General features: G+C 56.7%; 2 protein-coding genes across 2 annotated transcripts; one reads left to right on the forward strand and one right to left on the reverse strand.

Annotated features, from left to right (window-relative positions):
* Positions 1 to 730: 730 nt before the first annotated feature.
* On the forward strand, positions 731 to 3,854 carry CLDN4 (claudin 4). Its single transcript, XM_072837473.1, has one exon. It carries the CDS (start codon positions 2,415 to 2,417, stop codon positions 3,045 to 3,047), a length of 633 nt encoding a protein of 210 aa, XP_072693574.1. The 5' UTR covers positions 731 to 2,414; the 3' UTR covers positions 3,048 to 3,854.
* Positions 3,855 to 4,644: 790 nt separating this feature from the next.
* On the reverse strand, positions 4,645 to 8,564 carry METTL27 (methyltransferase like 27). Its single transcript, XM_072837472.1, is given in 7 exon segments — positions 4,645 to 4,933; positions 4,935 to 5,055; positions 6,651 to 6,743; positions 7,040 to 7,175; positions 7,392 to 7,520; positions 8,090 to 8,216; positions 8,482 to 8,564. Coding segments are annotated over 6 exon segments (870 nt in total). The 5' UTR covers positions 8,213 to 8,216; positions 8,482 to 8,564; the 3' UTR covers positions 4,645 to 4,665.
* Positions 8,565 to 13,767: the final 5,203 nt, after the last annotated feature.

The raw sequence follows: 13,767 nt of genomic DNA on the forward strand, positions 1-13,767 counted from the left end.
GCCCACTTCTGGACTCAGCTTACTGAAGGCCTGGGACCATGGGTAAGGGGCACCTGAGTAAGTAGGCTCTGATGACGGAGTGCCCATCCTGTCCTGGGCAAGCTCTTGGCCTTCTCTGGGTCTCAGTTTACCCATCTGTACAAAGGTGTAAGAGTCCCTGCCCTAGTTACTCTCGGGAGGCTGTGATGAGGTCATCACAGGAAAGCACTCATTGTCAGTCTCGAAGGGTACTTATTTCTGTTGTTCAGCCCACAGGCCTCCACGTGTGCTGTTCCTCTGAGCCTTGTAAGGAAAACCCAGTAGGTGTGGTCCAGGCAGAAACCATCCCTGTTTACATTGCTTGCTGTGTATGCCTGTGGGGGGTGGAGAGGGGAAGTGTAGGGGAGGGTGGGGTGGGAATTTGGGAACCAGAATGCCTCCTGCCTTCCTGAGTGCCTTGGGCATTCATTGAGCACCCCTGCTTCTGTCCTCGGGGAGCCCCCCACCTCGCAGACGGGCCAGCTGTGTTTACTGCCAACCACAATGCAAGACCTCAACTTCCCCACCATGCCAGGTGGTCCCAGCCAGCACTGTGATTTCCCAAGCCATCCACACGGAACCTCCACGGCCTCCAGTGTGCCCAGGGCCCACAGATGACTCCAATCTAAATCACACAAGCTTGCTGATTGTTCCGTAAGAAGCTCTAGGACACGAGGACATGTGGCCACCCCAGGGTGCCGGGTTCGGTGCTGGACAATGCTGGGAGCTAAGGGATGTGTTGGAGCCCTGGTACCTGAGGAGCCCCCAGTCTGGTGGTGACCATGTGGAGGGTGAGGGGTTCCCTTGATCTAGCCGGGGTGAGGCCCAACCACTCTCCCCCATAAAGACCCCCGCAAGCCCCACCCTGCTCTCTTTCGCCTCCAGAGATGTCTAAGGTGTGTGGACACCTCTTTGCCTGGCATCCAATGCCCTTGCTCATCCTGGGGCTTGGTGACACTTGGGACAGAGATTTCTGGCCCTTTCTCCCTCCCCCCACCAACCCCAGGTCTGGTCTGACTGGATTCCTCCAGGTTCCTAGAACTAGCTGCATTTCCCTAGCTCCCGTACCTTTGCCCTCCATGTTTCTTCCCCCCAAATGTCCTCCTTCACTCAGCCCTGCTGCCTTGCACAACTCCCAGGGGACCCATCTGTGGTGATTCCTGCCCTCGATGACCTGTGCACAGAACCCAAGACTATAGCACGGCCGGGGTTGTGGTGCAGGGCTCCTCTCCCTTCCAAGCCCCCTCCCCCTCTCTCCATGTGGTAGGAGTCCTGCCTCCCCTTCCAAGTCCCGTGGGACTTTGCCCCCAACCTGGTTTTATCTGACCACCGCTCTGTGTGTCTTCACAGAGTAAACAGCTTTTTGCTGGGCTTGTGCTCCCAGGGTCTGGGCCACGGCTTGCTCTGGGTGACCTCCCCCAGAATCTGGCCCAGTGGCCTCCATCCTGGCAGCAACCAGCCGAAACTCTCCTGGTGGGGGGGGGAGGGCAGGCTTCCTTATCTCTTCCACCAAAAGACCTCATTCCTCTGGCAGGGCTAGGAAGTCTGGCGGTGGTCAGGGAAGGGCCAACAGGTGACAGACCCAGGAGTCCGCCCCCGCCCCCCCCAGCTGAGTTCCCCAAAGTGCCCTCATTAGGCATTAGGCCAACACCAAAATCGCTGGTGAGGCAAGTGCACAGATGATGAGAGTCAGAATAGGAGTGATCAGGTCAGAGGGGAAGGTGATAAGGATGGGGCTACAGTAATCAGGGTGGGGCTTTTTGACATTCCCAGGACTCTGCCCTCAGATCCTCTCTCTGACGGTTCCCCACTCTGTCTGCCCACCCAAGCCTAGAACAAGGGTGCCCCTAGGGTTGGGGATCCTGGTCTTTAGGACCCGACCCTGGCTGGGGCTGGCTACCCCATGCGTCCAGGGGCCTGTGGTCTGTGACTCAGTGTCTTTCTCCAGGCTGACCTCAGCATGGGCCTGGGGGCTGGGAGACAGGGCAGTTTCCCCTGAGACTGGCTCTCCAGGATCTTGACTCAGGGGCCCAAGGCTGAGGTCCTGCAGTGCCTTTGTTGGCCTTGGCTCAGGAATCCAGATAAACTGGTCAGGGGGCAGGCCCCAGGGACCGAAACCCCTCCCTCTGCTCCCGCCCTCCCACACAGCCATATAACTGCTCCTGTCTTGGGGCGAGAGCCACTGGCTGAAAGGAACTGGTCTGGGTCCGCTCACCTGGCTTGTCCTTCTGACTGCGGAGAGCTGGGGAGCTGATCCAACCGCCTCTGCCTCTGGACTCCAAGTGAAAGTCTTCCCTGTGGACGCAGAGTGTCTGTCCTCACCGCTTGGATCCTACAGCCCTTTGGGTCGGACCCGCACAGGCTTCCAGGTCGTAGACCCCAGCGGACGGCGAGCCATGGCCTCCATGGGGCTGCAGGTGATGGGCATCGCGCTGGCCGTGCTGGGCTGGCTGGGCGCCATCCTGAGCTGCGCGCTGCCCATGTGGCGCGTGACGGCCTTCATCGGCAGCAACATCGTCACGTCGCAGACCATCTGGGAGGGCCTGTGGATGAACTGCGTGGTGCAGAGCACCGGCCAGATGCAGTGCAAGGTGTACGACTCGCTGCTGGCGCTGCCGCAGGACCTGCAGGCGGCGCGCGCCCTCATGGTCGTCAGCATCATCCTGGCCGCGCTGGGCGTGCTGCTGTCCGTGGTGGGTGGCAAGTGCACCAACTGCGTGGAGGATGAGAGCGCCAAGGCCAAGACCATGATCGTGGCAGGCGTGGTGTTCCTGCTGGCCGGCCTGCTGGTCATGGTGCCGGCGTCCTGGACGGCCAACAATATCATCCGGGACTTCTACAACCCGCTGGTGGTCTCCGGCCAGAAGCGGGAGATGGGCGCCTCTCTCTACGTGGGCTGGGCCGCCTCGGGCTTGCTGCTGCTCGGCGGGGCCCTCCTCTGCTGCAACTGCCCTCCCCGCGCGGACAAGCCCTACTCGGCCAAGTACTCGGCCGCAGCCCGCTCCGCCCCAGCCAGCAACTACGTGTAGGGTGCGGCCGCTCGCCACTGCGCTGTCCCGCCACTGCGCTGTCCCGCCGGCCTCGTTTCTCCCCCGACTGAAGGTGCAGCCCTCGAGCCCAGGATGGCCCTGCGTAGGCCACAGGCTGCCCGGGGCTGGGCGAGCAGGGACTGAGCCGGGCCCCATCTAGTCCCCTTGGACGTCTACCCGAGGCCCCCTCTACGCCAGCAAGAGACTCCTGTGCCACCGTCCACCCGCGGATACGGAAAGGGGACAGAAGTGACAGGGTGTGGCTGGGGAGGAAGAGCTGGCTCCTGCTGGTCAGGACGGCTCAGCCCTGAATTGGCTCAGGCTCTGCCTCCCCATGGGGCCCTGCCCACTCCTGTGTTGGCCAGGAGGATGGCTGGGGCCTCACTTACCCACCTGACCATGGAGCCAGAGTTGACACAGAGTTGACAGACGGGTTTAGAGGGGAGGGGTGAAGGTGCCACAAACTGGTTTGGGTAGTGGTGGGGAGGAGGCCGGGGAGGCTGCCCAGACCGCCCGCACCCCTTCCTGCCCCCACCCTGCAGCCTCAGGGCTCTGCCTCAGCAGCAGGACCCCCAGGCCTTTTGTGACTGGGCGACATCTGGATCCTGCCACCCCTGCCAAGGTCACTGGGAGTCCTGGGGACCTGCTGTGGGGGGGTGGGGGGATGGTCTTTCTCGGGCCTTCACTCCCAGGAAGTCCTGGGCCTCTTTGCTGCCTCCTCTGTAGTTGGTTTTGTAACTTATGTAGATCTGTTTGTCATGGTAATTACCATTATTTTCTACAATAAATGGGACCTGTGCACAGGAAGACTATTGTTTCTGATTTCTGCTGTGAAGGTGGGCAGGGCAGGGCTGGAAGCCTGGGCAGGGGGTCAGTGAGGAGCAGGACCACTGTGTCGTGGCCAGGACAAGAACACTTAAAAAAACTGGTTTGGAGGAATTGTGACAAATCAGAACTTAGCCTCACTTTTGGAACGACCTTGCTCAAAGCCGTTCTTTTGTTTGAAGGTGAAGCCCTATGTAGGAAATGCACTGTATGCCCAGGACTGTGGTAAAGGGTTGGGGACCCCAGGAGGGAGGCTCCGTGAGAACACTCAACCTTGGGGAGTGGGCCACCTGCCGTTCTCCCCTCTTTGTCCAGGTTTTGTCTGGAGGCCATGGTGGTCCGCTCACCCTCCAGGTCCCCTGTCCTGGTCTTGGCCTAGGACGTCCCTGTTGTGGGTCTGGAATGTCCCGTTCCCTTTCTCCAGCCCTCTGAATCCTGCTTGTCCTGAAGTCCTGGCTCTAGGGCTCCTTCCTAATGAGCCTCCAAGACACACCTGGAGCCAGGCTTCCCAACTCTTTGGAGATGAGGGAACAGAATCCTGGACACGCCAAAGTATTTGCTCAAAGGCCAGAAGCACGGGCACGGGTTTCCTGGTCCTCCTGTTAGGGTTAGAGGACCTGCCACCCCGGGAGGAGTCACATCACATCTGCGGCCCTATCATGCCTGGCTCAGGGACAGCCTGGCATGATAGGGCGTCATCTGTTTTCTTGTCAACCTCTCTCTGTCTCAGGGATTGATGTCATGTTCCTGGGTGAGAGAAGCAGAGCCAGAGTCCTGAGACCCCTTCTGGGATTCATTTAATAGAGTAGAACTCCCGGAGGGGCAAGTGGACACAGGGGCCCCATTTTACAGATGAAGCACAGGAGGCCCGAGGACGGGCCTGGCTGAGGTCAGGTAGAGGGTCAGAGGTCAGCTGGGGGCTGAGGACTGGGGCCCACTCCCTCCTCCTGGGCCATGTCCTGCTTTCGGTACAGGTAGATGATGCCAGAGATGAAGCCATCCCTGTCAGAAGTTCCAGGGCCCATCTCAAGCTCGGAGGTGGCCAGTTCCCACCGGTCCACAGGCCAGGCCACAAGGCGTTTCCATGCCCCGGCCTGCTCCAGCCTGTCCAGCACGGTCTCTAGTGCCTCCTTGTAGCGCAGGTTGGATGGGTTGGTCCTGGTGGTCAGACACACCAGCCCCCCTGGGGAAGGGGGCGGGCTGAGTGAGGGAGGGGCAGGAGCCATGGTTCCAGGCTCAAGGCTCACCCTTTCCTGGGGAGGGTGGTCCCTTTCTGCTCCTGCCCTCAAGGGTGCCCTCAAGGGCTCTGTCCTCCCAGCCTTGTCCCTGGGCCAGACTTTCCCCACCTCCATGCCTTTGGCGCTCACTGCTCCTGCCCCAAGGAATACCCTTTTGTTTCCTCAGCCTGACAGCCCCCTACACACCCTTCCAGGCTGATGTGTCCTTTACGCTGGGAATTCTTGGCTTAAGCCCTTGGATGGAGGGGACTCTGTCCTTACTGCTTACCCAGCCCCTTCTGTTGGAGGATGTGGCTGTGTTTGGAGACACAGGAAGGAAGCACTTTGGGCCTCTGGCAAGTCCCCTCACCTCTCTGAGCCTGTTTTCCCAGCTTATGGAGTGGGGCTGATTCCCCTGGTGTCATAGGAACGACTGCACCGTCATTAAATGCTGGCTGCATGAATGACTGACCTATGGCTATAAGTCTTCTCCAGGTACCCACAGCATGCCCAGTGCGGGCTCAGATACACATAGGGGCGATGGTGTCTGGAGAGCTTCCTGGAGGAAGGGTAGATGGGGCTCTGTGAGAGGAAAGGCTCCAAAGAGCCTGTATGATGTGGCTGGACAGACAGGGCTCTGGCCAGCTGAGGGGCCTGACAAGCACGGGCTGAGCTGGTTCTGATGGGAGCTTCCTGTTCTCTTGAGCCCAGTTACTACCTTTCTCTCTGACCCCACTCAAGACCCTACTTCTGTCAGCTTCCACAGCTCCCCAAGGCTGAAACCTGCCCAGACCTGCCCAGGCTTAGCCATGGGCCCTGCTGGGCCCAGTGGGGGTGAGGGGGGGCAGGGAGAAGATGCAGCCTTGCTGCAATCGGAGCACGTTTGGGGCTTTCCGATCCTGTCCCACAGCTGAGGCAGGGTCTCAGCATCCTCCTACTCCGCCATTCTCCCTCCTGCCTGTGACTTCCTGTGGCTGTCTTCCCTGTTTCTGCCTGTGGCTGCATTCCTGTGTGTGCTGCCCTCCGTCCCCATCCAGCACCCAGAAGTGCCGTTCTTCTCTGGGTGCTCAGAGTGGCCTGGCCCTCTTCCTCAGGTCCCCACCTGGCTTGGCAACTCACAGAAAGCTCAGGTCTGGCAGTGGGTTGGTGATGGAAGCCCAGAGGGCAAAGGCCAGTGAGGGACAAGGCACACGGTTGGAGCAAAGCAAACCCAATTCTCAGCTGCATATCGACCCCTATGGGGGAGTTTACAGAAAGCACTCACCCCAGTCCTGTGGGGGAAGGGGCTCCACCACTGCAGGCAGGTGGGTAGGCGAGGAGATAGAGCCAGAGAGGAGAGTGGAGTTGCCCAATGGATAAGAGGCAGGCTGGCTACCTGCCTGCCCTGTCTGTTTGCCTGGGTCTGTTGATGGTGGCTGCTGGTGGCTGGGATGTGAGGCTAGGCTATGTGACCCTGGGTAGGGTGCTGCCCCTCACTTTCCCTGGGAGGTTCTGAGGCTGGTGTCTCCTCATGTGGAGGGGGGGGAGGTGTGTGCCTGGGGTTGAACAGGTTGCTCCTCACCTGGCTTGGTTACTCGCAGAAGCTCAGGTATGGCACTGCAGGGCACCTGGCCATCACTGAGGGCCCCCACTATCAGCACCGCATCGAAGGTCCCTATGCAGAAGATGGAGATGCAGTGTGAGGGTTTGTCTTTGTTATGGCCTCATGATGCCCATCAGAAGGGACCAGGCCTGCCACTTATGGCAGGGGGATATGATAAGTGTGGCCGTATCCTGGGCTGATGTCAGATCATGGGGTGGAGGGCTCAGACAGAGGGGCTCAGAGAGGGTCTCAGTGAGGCTTTGGGGGGCTCAGTGTGGGAGGTGGCTTGTGGAGGGTTCAGCCAGGGGTCTGGGGGCTGGGCAAGAGAAAGGGGCACTGTCAAGTTGTCTGGTTGGGAGAGGAGGTACCTTCAGAACTGGGCAGAGGCTCCTGGCCCAAGGTGCAGAGGCTGAGGTGCTGGTAGAGGCCCCGGGCTTGGGCCTGTTCCAGCATCTTTGGGCTCCCGTCCACTCCATGCAGCTGGAGGAAGCCCCGAGCCTGCAGCTGAGATGGAGGAGGGGGAAACAGTCACAGTTCACACCTGTCATCTCTCAGCTGGGTCCCTGCATCTAGGGGGGGCAGTGGGCCCACAATAAATTGTAGTCCAAATGTTTGGGAACAGTGAGTCTGATGGGGGAGGCAGAGTTCTGGGGCCAGAGGTGAAAGGAAAATTTTGAGCAAGTGGGTAAAGAGAGGGCAGGGGATCTGGGGAGGCCTCACCTCAGCAGCCACCAGGCCGGTGCCACAGGCCACATCCAGGATCAGGGCAGCATGAGGTGGGACTGGAAGGGCTTGAGTGAGGCAGTCCACTGCGAGGCATGGGGCACGGTACTGCAGGGTGGCCACGTCCTGGGGACAGAGTGCTGAGCCAACTGGCACCCTCTGCCCCAGCATTTGGGGGACCTCAGTGTAAGATTGTCTAGGAGTCAGGCAGTCCAAACTGTGTGTGCATGTGTGTGGTGTGTGGTGTGTATGTGTGTGTGCTGGGCTCACTAGGGCTCCAGCCCCATGGGGATACAGCACGAGGTGCTTTCCTCAGTCAAGGGGCCAGGATTAGAGAGTCGGCACCCAGCCCACTGCTGGGCCAAGGTAGTGCTCTCTCCTTAGTCCACGGTGATCCCTCAAGTGGCACTCCCTCCAGGCAGCCCCTCTGGCTGGGCTGCAGTCCCAGGGTGGCGAGGTCCTGCTTCCTGATTTCTAGGGGCTGCCAGCGTGGAGCCTGGGGTTGGCCAGAGGGCAGGGCTGCTGTGGGCGAGCAGAGGAGGGGCTAGTCCTTGAGGGGGCAGGACCGCAAGGGCTCACCTCATTCTTACAAGCCACCCTCGGGTGGCGGGAGGCTAACTGTTCCTACTTTGCAGATAGGAAAGTTGGGGCTGCGCGAGCCGACGAGGTGGAAGTGAGGAGCCTGGCCAGTTTACCTGGTCATAGTCCGGAGCCCAGCGCTCATAGAAGTGCAGTTTGTGGTCCAGGTCGGTGATGCCGTGTAAGGCCCCCACCCGAGCCCGCGCCTCGGCCAGGTTCCCGGCCTCCGCCTGAGCCATCCTCCTGCGGATACATAGCCTGGTGTCTCGAGGCCCACTGCGGTCTCTCCCATTCCCGCCCGACACCTGCAAGGCCACTGCATGGGCGGCCACAGCACACACAGGGCGAGACGGGACACGTGGGGCTCAGGGCTGGGCGGGGGGGTGCTCCCTGCAGCGGGAGGGAGGACCTGCCCGCACCTGCCCGCTCCCGAGGCCGCGAGCCTGACGCAGTGAGCCGGATTCCATCACCCACGGGATCTAAGAAGGTCGAGGGAGTCAGAACTCACCGCGGATCCCACTCGCCTGCAGGGCTGGGAGCCCCGGAAGTGGGGCGGGGCCTGCAGAGCGAGCCTGGCCCCTCCCCCACCGCCCACGGTGATTGGCTCTCCGCTATGAGCAACTACCCAATCAAAGGAAAGCGCTGGCAGCCGCCCCTCCGCCACCAGCCAATGAGCTCAAAGTTCTTGGCCTTTCTCTAGCCCGGGAAGATCAGACTCAGACGCACTTGCAGGGTTTCCACTTTTAGGAGCATCTCTGTGGCTCCCTCTCGAGGTCCTTTGTATGCCTTTACTTTTAGGAAGTGAGAGCCTCTGGAAAAAAAAATTTTTTTTAAAGCTTTTATGTATTTATTCATGAGAGACACACAGAGAGAGGCAGAGACATAGGCAGAGGGAGAAAAGAAGCAGGCTCCCCATGGGCATCCTGATCCGGAACTAGATCCCGGGACCCTAGGATCACCACCTGAACTGAAGGTAGACGCTCAACCACTGAGCCACCCAGGTGCCCCGAGCCTCTGAAATCTTATGGACAAGAGGGGGACCTAAGATCGGCCTTCATTTTTTGAACAGTCACCTTGGTCTGGGCAACACGATCCAGTAGAACTTTCTGTGGCCATGGAAATGTTCTATACTCGACGCTGTTTGATATAGTAGCCACTAGCTACATGTGGCAGTTGGACATCTGAAATGTGGCCAGTGCTCCTGAGGAACTGAATTTTAAGTTTTGTTTTAATAGTTTAAATAGCCATCTGTGGCTAGTGGCCTCCATATCGGACAGTTTGGGGATTCTTGTTACCTAAAGTCAGTCCAAACACTTGCAGCCTCTGTCCCAGCATCTTTAGCTTGGGTTGCTCCAGGGGATGTCCTGAGGTGAGCTTGTTAGACATGCAAATTAATGAGCCCAACCCCAGACCAAGTGGATCAGAATCAGATTGTAAGGGGGTAGGGAGGCCCCAGAAAATCCTCTTGAAACAGATTCACCAGGTGAGGTGATTTCTCTTTTTCAATTTTTTTTTTTTTTAAAGATTTTATTTATGGGCAGCCCCGGTGGCGCAGTGGTTTAGTGCCGCCTGCAGCCCAGGGCGTGATCCTGGAGACCTTGGATCGAGTCCCAAGTCAGGCTCTCTGCATGGAGCCTGCTTCTCCCTCTGCCTGTGTCTCTGCCTCTCCCTCTCTCTTCATCTCTATGAATAAATAAATAAAATCTTAAAAAAAAAGATTTTATTTATTTATTTGAGATAGCACACAGGCACGATGGAGAGGGGGAAAGGCAGACAGAGAGGGAGCAGCAGACTCCCTGCTGAGCGGGGAGCCCAATGCAGGCTCCATCCTGGGCCCCAAGATCATGACCTGAGCCTAAGACAGATGAGAAACCAACTGAGCCACCCAGGTGCCCCTCTTTAAAAAAAAAAATTTTTTTTTAATTTTGTTTATTTATTTGATGGAGAAAGACAGCATGAGCAGGGGGAGCTGCAAAGGGGGAGGGAGAAGTAGACTCCCCACTGAGCAGGGAGCCCAACGGAAGACTCTATCCCAGGACCCTGGGATCATCACTTGAGCCAAAGGCACATGTCTAATTGACTGAGCCATCTACATGCCCCTCTCATGATTTCTGTGCCTCTAGGTTCAGAAGCACTAGGTTAAAGAACCCTTGGGGATCAAAGTTTGGGCAGGCGGAGTCTGGGAGCCTGTTGCAGTTGTCCAGGAGGGAGGCGATGGTCGCATGACCTTGGGCAGTGGTCATGGCTGTAGAGAAGAGTGGATGGAGTTCAGAGATGTTTTGGTGGTAGAAGTAGCAGGGCTTTGGTGATTGAGTGAGTGGTGTGGGGAGGGGAAGCAAGCTGTGGGGAGTTGAGCCTTTGGGTTGATGTGGTGCCATTCACAAGGGAAGCCGGAGAGGAGGAGCAGATTTGGGGTAAAGAGGATAATAACAGTTTGGGGGTGTTGAATTTGAGGTGTCTACGTGAAGATGTCCAGGAGGCTGTTTGATGCCAGTCGTGGGCTCAGGAGAGAGATCAAGCCGGAGATAGATTCAGGGTCATGAGTAAAACCGGTGATGATTGAGGCAGCCGGTAAAGGTGAGATGTGCAGGGAGAGAAGAGAAAGAGAAGAAGATAGGGCTCAGGGTCCAGCTTGAGAACTCCCAACCTTTCAGGGAAGAAGAGGAGTGTCTGGGAGAGCTGGAGAAAACCCAGCAAAGTTAGGAAGGATGCCAAGAACAGAGTGTTTCAAAAAGACGAGGAATGGCCAACCGAGGTGGTTAAAATGAGGCTTTGGAAGTGAGCACTGGCTATAGGGATGTGGAGGTCTTTGGGGCCGAGAGAGACCTTGTAAGTGTACACTATTTACCTTCTCTTCCCTAGTTAGACATCGTGTCCCAGCCTCCCTTATCTGTAGGTGTGGCCGTATGGCTGAATTCTGGCCAATTAAAGGCAGATGGTGATGAAATGCTCTATTTCCAGACATGGACCATAAACATCCCCTATCTGATCCTCTGTGGAGGGGCGCCAAGCACCCATTCCCAGATAACAGAATCTGGGACCCTAAAGGACTGTGCATAGCCGTGCCCTCCCCACCAACCTACATCGGACTGTAACATGAGCAAGAAATCAATTTCATTGTGTTGAGCCATGGAGATTTCAGGATTGTCGGTGACAATAACTTGTCATTTCTCTCAATTAATACAGTGACATTGGCAAGAGCAGTTTTGGGGGAGTGGAGGTAGTGGAGGAAACCCAAATTTCAGCTGTCACCTCCCAAGATCCAAACCCAGATCTGTTTCAGTCCAAAAGTGTACAGTGAGTGTGTTGTGAATCCATGTGTTCAGCTGCAAATAACAGAGCGTGGGCACAGCTACAGCTGAAACACACAGAGAGAGATTGACTGGGTTCATCAAGGAAGCTGAGACTGGGCAGTCTAATCAGAGGCTCAGTTATGCCATCAGGGACCCACACTCTTGTCATCTTCCTTCTCTGCCACCTTTTGCACAGAAGCCTTTGTGCTCATGACTGTCATCTCATGGCTGTTGCACCTCCCGACAGGACAGGAGGCAGAGGAAAGGGCAGAAAGCTAGGCCAGCTCAGACTACACATCATCACAAAAGCTTTATTGGAAACACAGGATCGTGAATCTACTTCATCCTATTGGCCACTCTGGGTCACATGGCTGCCCCTGAGCCATCACTAGCAGGTGAGTCGGGAGGGAGAGGTTGGGAATGGGGACTGGCTCAGTCAGCTGACAGTGTGGGCCCCATCTCTACAGCCTCCTGTTCTGTTTAGGCCCATAAATATTTATTGTGTACCTACTGTTTATCAGGCCCTGGGCAGGGCACTTGGAGTCAGAGATGAGTCAGAAACAGCCCCCACTCTACCCTGGTCTAGTGGGGTGGGGGAGATGGGTGTCTTCTCCTCTTCAGGCTCTAGTCACTATCTCCTCAGTATCTGAATGCAGGATTTTCCTTCTAAGTCACTTGCCCCCTCTCTGGTGTCCAGGACCCCTCTTTTGTCTGGTGGTAGGGGCTGTGGTGTTGAAAGATGTTATTGGAAGGATTGACTCTTTTTTATTTTTAAAGATTTTTATTTATTTATTCATAAGAGACATACAGAGAGAGGCAGAGACATAGGCAGAGGGAGAAGCAGGCTCCCTGTGGGGAGCCTGATATGTGACTTGATCTCATGATCCCAGGACCCCAGGATTATGATCTGAGCCGAAGGCAGACACTCAACCACTGAGCCACCCAGGCATGCCAGGATTGACCCTTTATGTAAAGTGGATAGCCCTAAAGGATGTCCTGCTGGATCATCAGAGGGTGGCCTGTCTGGCTCCAGGATAGAACCTAGGGGAGGCCCTGGAGGGACTGCATATCTGTCCCCAGAGTCCCTCAGTGCCTCTGCTCAGTGGTACCCCACTCACTGATGGGGTGCTGCATGGTCTGTGGACACCAACATGGCTCCTGTAACAATGGCTCCTAGGCCCTGGTGGAGAATGAGACTTGCCATGCGGGGTCCTGGTGGGAGCTGGTGGTCTCAGGATGTGCTCTGCTACTCCCAAGCATGGACCCCAAGCCCCACTGACTTCTTGCCACAGAACCCACTCCATTTCTTCCTCTCCAGAGCCCCAGGAAACTATCCTCATGGAAGGAGGTATTTTTCTGACCTATTGACATTTTCTTTTTCCTGTTATCAGCCCCCTTAAATCCTAAACTTTGGAACCCCAAAGCCTTTCCTGTGTCTTTTGCTGACAAAGACCCTCCCCCGAAACACTGGACACCATCCAGTCTGCTCCAAAAACCAGGGTGTGAAAAGGAGCAGTTTATTTTTCAAAACTATTGCATGACCTCATAGATGGGCAAGCCAGAGGTCAAGGACTGCAGGTGGCTGAGGCCAAGTGAGTCACCCTGTGGCCAGAGTGAGTGACAGGAAAGGGTCAAGTGGACAAAGGTGAGGCCATGTTACGTCAAGATGGCCCACAGGCAAGACATAGGGATGCCAATGGGCAAGAGTTCTGAGGGGGATGGCATGACTTTTGGGAGCCAGGTGTGGGAGGGTGGGATGTTTACATGCGTGAGGATGTGCGGGTCAGTTGGGATGCTTCTAGATGCAAGTGCTGGACTGGGATTGAAATCCCAATCCTAATCCCAAAAAATTTTTTAAAAAATTTTTATTTATTCATTCATGAGAGACACAGAGAGAGGGAGAGAGAGAGAGAGAGAGAGAGAGAGAGGCAGAGACACAGGCAGAGGGAGAAGCAGGCTCCATGCTGGGAGCCTGATGTAGGACTCGATCCCGGGTCTCCAGGATCAGGCCCTGGGCTGAAGGCGGTGCTAAACCACTGAGCCACCGGGGCTGCCCCCAGATGGTTTAAATAATTGGGGTTTGTTGTTTAGTCATATGAGAAGTCTGGTGGTCCACAGTACAAGGCTGGCCCTGGGGCCCACTGATTTTTCTTTTTTAATGATTTATTTATTTATTTGAGAGAGATCAAGGGAGCAGGGGGAAGGGCAGAAGGAGAGGGAGAGAATCTCAAGCAGTCTCCTCACGGAGCATGGAGCCTGATGAGGGCTCAATCTCACGACCCTGAGATCATGACCTGAGCTGAAAGCAAGAGTTGGATGCTCAACCGACTGAGCCCCTCAGGCGCCCCGTGGCCCACTGATTTCACCAGGGACCTAGGCTCTGGTGTCCTATTTGTGTGTTTGCCACGAGGGTTCCTTCCGGTCACAGGATGGTGGCAGCAGCTCTGACATTCGTGTGTCCTCACATACAAACCCCAAGGCAGGCTGGGCCCTGTCTCCTT

Source organism: Canis lupus, chromosome 8 (genome assembly GCF_048164855.1).
Source record: "Canis lupus baileyi chromosome 8, mCanLup2.hap1, whole genome shotgun sequence".
Lineage (NCBI taxonomy): Eukaryota > Metazoa > Chordata > Mammalia > Carnivora > Canidae > Canis > Canis lupus.